The sequence below is a fragment of the Anarrhichthys ocellatus genome, unplaced genomic scaffold, assembly GCF_004355925.1.
Source record: "Anarrhichthys ocellatus isolate YVR2014 unplaced genomic scaffold, GSC_Weel_1.0 scaffold165, whole genome shotgun sequence".
NCBI lineage: Eukaryota > Metazoa > Chordata > Actinopteri > Perciformes > Anarhichadidae > Anarrhichthys > Anarrhichthys ocellatus.
In genome coordinates this window covers 186,894-194,959 of record NW_022280195.1, presented here as the reverse complement: position 1 = coordinate 194,959, position 8,066 = coordinate 186,894, and the positions used below count along the sequence as shown (strand labels likewise).

Below are 8,066 nucleotides of genomic sequence, written 5' to 3'. Positions count from 1 at the left end.
GGGTTCCGTGTTGGGTCCCTTGTTATTTCACGTGAACAGACTTTACCCATGGACGTTAGACACCTGAACGTCTCACGCGTAGTTCGAACTGAAGGTAACTGTTCTACAAGAAACTGTTCTGTAAGGATAAGGAGCTGTTCTGTAAGGAGCTGTTCTTCAAGGAGATGTTCTTTAAGGATAAGGATCTGTTCTGTAAGGAGCTGTTCTATAGGGAGCAGTTCTTCAAGGAGCTGTTCTTCAAGAAACTGTTCTTTAAGGATAAGGAGCTGTTCTGTAAGGAGCTGTTCTATAGGGAGCAGTTCTTCAAGGAGCTGTTCTTCAAGAAACTGTTCTTTAAGGATAAGGAGCTGTTCTTCAAGGAGCTGTTCTGTACGGAGCTGTTCTATAGGGAGCTGTTCTGTACGGAGCTATTCTATAGGGAGCTGTTCTTCAAGGAGCTATTCTTCAAGAAACTGTTCTTTAAGGATGAGGAGCTGTTCTTCAATGAGCTGTTCTATAAGGACCTGTTCTTCAAGGAGCTGTTCTGTAAGGATAAGGAGCTGTTCTGTAAGGAGCTGTTCTTCAAGGATAAGGAGCTGTTCTGTAAGGAGCTGTTTGTTATTAGAGAGACTTTATTAACGTCGAGGATTTTCCCCCAGAGATGTAATTGAGGTGGTTCTGGTGGTTCTGTTTGTGTGAACAGAAGATTTATTTTGTAAAATGAAAGATGTTAAATGTTATTGTGAGTGTGTTTTTAGATAATCTGGATATTGAGCTTCGTTTACGACGCTGTAACTTTTGTTTTCATTGAAAAATGTATAAATAGTATAAATGCACATTAATATAACTTTATTAATAACAACAAACAATAACTACTGACAGTTAAACCCTGACTTGTTGCTATGGTGTCCAACTTCAGGATGCGTTCAAAAATCAACAATAAACAACTTGTCTTTAAAAAAAAAAGTGTCCACTTGACTGACTGACTGTGTGTGTGTGTGTGTGTGGTTTATTTATATAAAACATCAAAACGAGCATCAGTGTTTCACAGACAAAATATCAAAGAATAGAACACGGTGTGTGTGTATGTGTGTATATATATATGTGTTGTGTATATATATATATATAGATAGATATACACAGTTGTGTGAAAAAGTGTTTGCCCCCTTCCTGATTTCTTATTTTTTTGCATGTTTGTCACACTTAAATGTTTCAGATCATCAAACAAATTTAAATATTAGACAAAGATAACACAAGTAAACACAAAATGCAGTTTTTAAATGTTTTTTTATTCTTAAGGGGGAAAAAAAATCCAAACCTATATGGCCCTGTGTGAAAAAGTGATTGCCCCCTAAACCTAATAACTGGTTGGGCCACCCTTAGCAGCAACAACTGCAATCAAGCGTTTGCGATAACTGGCAATGAGTCTTTTACAGCGCTGTAGAGGAATTTTGGCCCACTCATCTTTGCAGAATTGTTGTAATTCAGCCACATTGGAGGGTTTTCGAGCATGAACCGCCTTTTTAAGGTCATGCCACAGCATCTCAATCGGATTCAGGTCGGGACTTTGACTAGGCCACTCCAAAGTCTTCATTTTGTTTTTCTTAAGCCATTCAGAGGTGGACTTACTGGTGTGTTTGGGATCATTGTCCTGCTGCAGAACCCAAGTGCGCTTCAGCTTGAGGTCACGAACAGATGGCCGGACATTCTCCTTCAGGATTGTTTGGTAGACAGCAGAATTCATGGTTCCATTTACCACAGCAAGTCTTCCAGGTCCTGAAGCAGCAAAACAGCCCCAGACCATCACACTACCACCACCATATTTTACTGTTGGTATGATGTTCCTTTTCTGAAATGCCGAGTTACTTTTACGCCAGATGTAATGGGACATACACCTTCCAAAAAGTTCAACTTTTGTCTCGTCAGTCCACAGAGTATTTTCCCAAAAGTCTTGGGGATCATCAAGATGTTTTCTGGCAAAAATTGAGACGAGCCTTTATGTTCTTTTTGCTCAGCAGTGGTTTTCGTCTTGGAACTCTGCCATGCAGGCCATTTTTGCCCAGTCTCTTTCTTATGGTGGAGTCATGAACACTGACCTTAATTGAGGCAAGTGAGGCCTGCAGTTCTTTGGATGTTGTTCTGGGGTCTTTTGTGACCTCTTGGATGAATCGTCGCTGCGCTCTTGGGGTAATTTTGGTCGGCCGGCCACTCCTGGGAAGGTTCACCACTGTTCCATGTTTTCGCCATTTGTGGATAATGGCTCTCACTGTGGTTCGCTGGAGTCCCAAAGCTTTAGAAATGGCTTTGTAACCTTTTCCAGACTGACAGATCTCAATTACTTTGTTTCTCATTTGTTCCTGAATTTCTTTGGATCGCAGCATGATGTCTAGCTTTTGAGGATCTTTTGGTCTACCTCACTTTGTCAGGCAGGTCCTATTTAAGTGATTTCTTGATTGAGAACAGGTGTGGCAGTAATCAGGCCTGGGTGTGGCTAGAGAAATTGAACTCAGCTTTCCAAAGATGTGATAAACCACAGTTAATTTATATTTTAACATGGGGGGCAATCACTTTTTCACACAGGGCCATGTAGGTTTGGATTTTTTTCCCCCCTTAATAATAAAAACCTTCATTTAAAAACTGCATTTTGTGTTTACTTGTGTTATCTTTGTCTAATATTTACATTTGTTTGATGATCTGAAACATTTAAGTGTGACAAACATGCAAAAAAATAAGAAATCAGGAAGGGGGCAAACACTTTTTCACACAACTGTATATACACATATATATACGTATATATATACACATATATATATGTGTATATATATACACATATATGTATATATATATGTGTATATATATATGTATATATATATATATGTATATATATATGTATATATATATATATGTATATATATATGTATATATGTGTATATATATGTATATACATATATACGTATATACATATATATATACATATACATATATATATATACATATATATATACATATACATATATATATATATATATATATATATATATACATATATCATAATTTCATTCAGTCACGTGAGGCTGTTCATTCCTGAGTGTTTGATGAGTTTTATCATTTAAGAGAAACAATAATCATATTCTGGGTTATTTAATAATGATGTCACAATCTGAATTTCAAAACGTACAGACGCAAATAATTCATCAATAAGACGATCGCATTCTGCCGGTAGAAATGGATCTGCAAGGAAAGGACGCAAGTGAGGGAAACTCAGCAATTAAGAGACTTGGGATGTATCCTTGTCTCGATCTAGAGCAGTGGTTCTCAAACTTTTTCTGTCGCGCCCCACTTTGGAGGAAGAAAAATGTTCATGCCCCACTGCCCCAACAAAATTGTAACAAAATGGTCCATGTTGAATTTTTATTGAAATAACATTTTGTGACTCCTCCGTCTGTGCTTTTTCAAATAATAGAATAAAGAAAATTGCAATCACTTTTAAGTAAACCAGATTACTCCATGACAAAAACAAATAACATGTGCAATCACTTTGTTAGAACAATGCAAATAAAGTTATATCTGTGCAAAAAATAACTACAATTTGGCAAAAAATAGCTTATTACAATTGGCTGCAATTAACCTGTTTTGCACTAAACCACTAAACATCTTTTCAAGATAACAATAAAGTGCAACCTGTGAAAAACTAAACTGTGAAAACAAGTTTCATACTATCCGCAGCTAGAGTTTTCAGACATAAAACACAGACTGGTCTCTCCTCATCTCCTACTGCGTTCACTGTGAAACCCAGAGCAAGATAGGCATCATCATATTTTCTTCTTGGCTGCCTGCTGTTCGTCTCGGATGCGTCGCTTGAGGTTGCTTTTCTGTTCCCGCCTGCCAAATGTCTCTTCATTTGGAACACTAAGCCACACATGTAAGTCGCCAAGGATCATGGCCGTCGCGTATGCGCAAGCATAACCTGTTAACGGCGTAACGTAAACATTTACACGAAAGTACAGGCATTTCGCAATGTATTTATTAATTACTTTAAAAAAATAAAATGTAAAAAATGTAAAAATAAATCTGCATTTCCCCCTGCGCCCCACCTGTAATACCACCGCGCCCCACAGTTTGAGAACCACTGATCTAGAGTCTCAGGAAGAAGCAGGTCTACTCCAGACCAGCAGGAGGCGCTGCCGGGCCACCTGGTCGTGTAAAAGGTGTCATGGCGGCTCCCTGTCGGACGTTTCCTTCACGGTGAAACTGAACCAACAGATTAAGAGTTAGTTTGAGGATGAGCTGAAAGAAGAATAAGCAAGACTCTCAGGTGAGACAGAACTCAGTTCACCTGGGAGTTCTTTACTGTCCTCGCGCTCTGTGTCTCGGTCTAATCTAACGTCTCTTGTGTTTACTAACGTCTCGTGTGGATCGGACGGACTCGCCAGACGTCGTTGACATATCGGGCACATCCCAAGTGTCTTAATTGCATCCCCGTTTCCCTCACTTGGGTCCTTTCCTTGTGTCTTAGTCCCTCCCACCAGGGATGCATGGAGGAAACCATGCGAGGAGAGAGGAACGAGGAAATATGTTTTAAGAGACATGAGACGTCCTTTCCTCAGTTGCGTCACGTGAAGCGACGTCTGTTCCTGATGACGGAGGATCACAGCTGATCAGCTGTGATCAGCTGATCAGCTGATCAGCCGGCTTTAACAGCTGGAGAGACTTTAGATAAGTTAGTGTGTGTTCACATGATCACTGTACTTAATAACAGTAACTAATAATACTAATAACTAATAAAGACACAGTGATCACCACTGTAGAGGTGTTTCTCTCTGTAGTCTGTTAACAAACTGTGTCCTGTTTATAAGCACAGGATCCATTTCTACCGGCGGAATGCGATCGTCTTATTTATGAATTATTTGCGTCTGTACGTTTTTAAATTGTGACTGTGACGTCATTATTAAATAACCCAGAATATGATTATTGTTTCTCTTAAATGATAAAACTCATCAAACACTCAGGAATGATGTAAAGAGTGTTTAGTCTCTCCAGCTCTCTCTGACTTTAATTGTATTCATAATAAAGTTATTGAGGGAAACATTAGATCATGAAAACACAAATCTTTCTAATAAATGTAGAAAGTTGTTTGTGGTCATTTTGTTGTTCAGACTACAATGAACATTTATTTAAACCAGACGGTGAATCAGAAACCTAATCAAATATAAAGCTTGAGTTTATTCTGTGATCTGTCTTCACTCTGGTATGAAACTCAAGTCAGTCAGTCCGATCAGCTGCAGCATCCAATCACATGACTGATGAACAATGAGGGGGCGTGTCGGCCGTTAAAAGACTTCCTGGAAGTCGGTTCTCGTGGGTCCTCGGTCATGGCTCCTCCTCGGTCCCTCCTCCGACCTCGATCCTCGCTCCTCCGAGCTACTTTAGAGCTTTGGGACGGCCGTCAATATGGCGGCGCAGAAACAACTTCCGGTTCAAGTGAGGATCGAGGAGCAAGGAAATGACAATTAAGAGACTTGGGATGTACTCCCCGTCTGTTTTAGTGCCGGTGTTACGTGCCTACTGGTTTCTGAACCTACTGGTTTCCCTTCCGTGCGTGTGTTGTGTTCGCTTAACAGCTGCAGCCTGAGACATGAGCCTGAGTCCAACCACAGCTTTTAGTTGAAACACTTCTGACTTTTAAACTGCACAATACAACTATTGCTGTAGTCTTGGATTACCTTTTGTCTCGACCACAGTTCGTCAGGCTTGATACAGTCTGACACTATCTTAACTAAAACTGGAGCACCACAGGGAACAGTTGAATCCCTTTTTATTCTCAATTCATACAGCTGGCTGTAGGCAGAGCCATGTGTAACATCCAGAAGTTCTCAGATGACACTGGTTGGTCTACTTACCTGAGGCAATGACCGGGCCTATCAACGGGAGGTTGAGTCTCAGGTGCTGTGATGAACATCTTTTAAAACTAAATGTTGGAAAGACCAAATAGTTGGTTATTGATTTCAGAAGGAGGAGGAGGAGGTCTCCCCAGTGATGATTAAGGGTCAGCAGATATAGATATCTTGGGGTCTATCACTGTGGAGGATCAATAAGATGATCAGAGAGGCTGGCTCAGTGGTTGGCCTAATGCCAGACTCACTAGCGAACAAGGCCAATTTAAAAACCATTGTTTCTCTTGAAGATATTTTTAAAGGACCCAGAAGCTCATTCAGTGAGAGACTTGGAGTTCTACTGAACCACTCAGAAGGTCTTTGGTTCCAGCAGCTGTTAGATTTTTAGATGTGTTTTTTAGATTCAGCATCTTTCTGACAATCATGTTATTTATTCTTTGTAATGTGTTTTTTGTCTATTGTGGACTGTGTCTATTGTTGTCTGTGTGAGTCTATTGTTGTCTGTGTGTGTCTATTGTTGTATGTGTGTCTATTGTTGTCTCTATGAGTCTATTGTTGTCTGTGTGTGTCTATTGGTGTCTGTGTGTGTCTATTGGTGTCTGTGTGTGTCTATTGGTGTCTATTGTTGTCTGTGTGTGTCTATTGTCTGTTGGTGTCTGTGTGTGTCTATTGTTGTATGTGTGTATCTATTGTTGTCTCTATGAGTCTATTGTCTGTGTGTGTCTATTGTTGTCTGTTGGTGTCTATTGTTGTCTGTTGGTGTCTGTGTGTGTCTATTGTTGTCTGTGTGTGTCTATTGTTGTCTGTGTGTGTCTATTGTTGTCTGTTGGTGTCTGTCTATTGTTGTATGTGTGTCTATTGTTGTCTCTATGAGTCTATTGTTGTCTGTGTGAGTCTATTGTTGTATGTGTGAGTCTATTGTTGTATGTGTGTGTCTATTGTTGTCTGTGTGAGTCTGTTGTCTGTGTGAGTCTGTTGTCTGTGTGAGTCTATTGTTGTCTGTGTGAGTCTATTGTTGTATGTGTGAGTCTATTGTTGTATGTGTGAGTCTATTGTTGTCTGTGTGTGTCTATTGTTGTCTGTGTGAGTCTGTTGTCTGTGTGAGTCTATTGTTGTCTGTTGGTGTCTGTGTGTCTGTTGGTGTCTATTGTTGTCTGTGAGTCTATTGTTGTATGTGTGAGTCTGTTGGTGTCTGTGTGAGTCTATTGTTGTCTGTGTGAGTCTATTGGATAAATAAAGTTTTCTAATCTTGTTGTTGTCACAACAACCAGACAGCATCAGAGGACCAATCAGAGTGAGCCTCACCTGTCCCTCTACAGGTATGAATGTGATGTCATCAGTGATGCGGGGGGCCCGCCGGCTCGTCCTCGTGGACTCGGCTCTGTTCAGCCACTTCCTGTTTCCGCCCGTCCTCCGTCCGGCTCGAAGCTCCGCCCCCTTGCTCACCTGTGAACAGAACAGGAAGTTCGCCTCCAAACAGGTGAGTCTTGACTCGACACTTCCGGTCTGCTAGTGATGTCACCGCCTGTTTAAAACATAAATATAATATTTAAACACACAAACAAATAAATATAATATGTAAACATATAAACACACAAACATATAATATTTAAACTATGTAAACACACATAAATATAACATTTAAACTATGTAAACACACTAGATGTTGTGATGTGTCATAGGTAAAAGATCAAAGGAACCAGAAGGTCAAAGCTAAAGTGGACAAACAGGAAGTGGAGATCAGACGGAGGATGACGGCGGCATCTCTCGCTAAGGCCATGAACAAAGACTTTGGTAAGAGACGATTAATGTTATCAATAAAGTTTATTCAAAGTGTTTGAATAAACTTTATTTATACAAAGACTCAGTGTTTGAGTTTTTGTATAAATAAAGTTTATTTAATGTCTTTTATAAAGATAGAGGTTTTTATTGTCATTGTAGATACGAGCCCTCAGCCAGCAGCAAATGATAACAAGCAATATACAAGATTAAATACACAAAATGAATAAAAACGTTAATGTGTAAAAATAAAATGTGTGCAAACAGTGCAGTAACGGAGTATAAAGTGTATCAGTAAAGTCAGTAGAATTATCAGCAGCTTGATGGGGGGATGCTAGCTGTTTATGACTGAGTTGCAGCTACAGTGGTGTGTGTGTGTGTGTGTGTGTGTGTGTGTGTGTGTGTGTGTGTGTG

General features: G+C 39.8%; 1 protein-coding gene across 3 annotated transcripts in view; it reads left to right on the top strand.

Annotated features, from left to right (window-relative positions):
- The first annotated feature begins 4,198 nt into the window (after window positions 1-4,198).
- mtif2 (mitochondrial translational initiation factor 2) overlaps window positions 4,199-8,066 on the top strand; it is a 12,249-nt gene continuing 8,381 nt past the window's right edge. For 2 of the 3 annotated variants that reach the window (XR_004213917.1, XM_031878184.1), the window contains exons 1-3: window positions 4,199-4,294; window positions 7,145-7,353; window positions 7,556-7,667. Coding sequence is in view for 2 of the 3 variants with exons in the window: in XM_031878184.1 (XP_031734044.1) it covers window positions 7,195-7,353; window positions 7,556-7,667 (271 nt within the window). In the remaining variant the exon portion in view is untranslated. The remainder of the gene's footprint in view (window positions 4,295-7,144; window positions 7,354-7,555; window positions 7,668-8,066) is intronic. The other variant, XM_031878185.1, reaches the window with a different exon arrangement.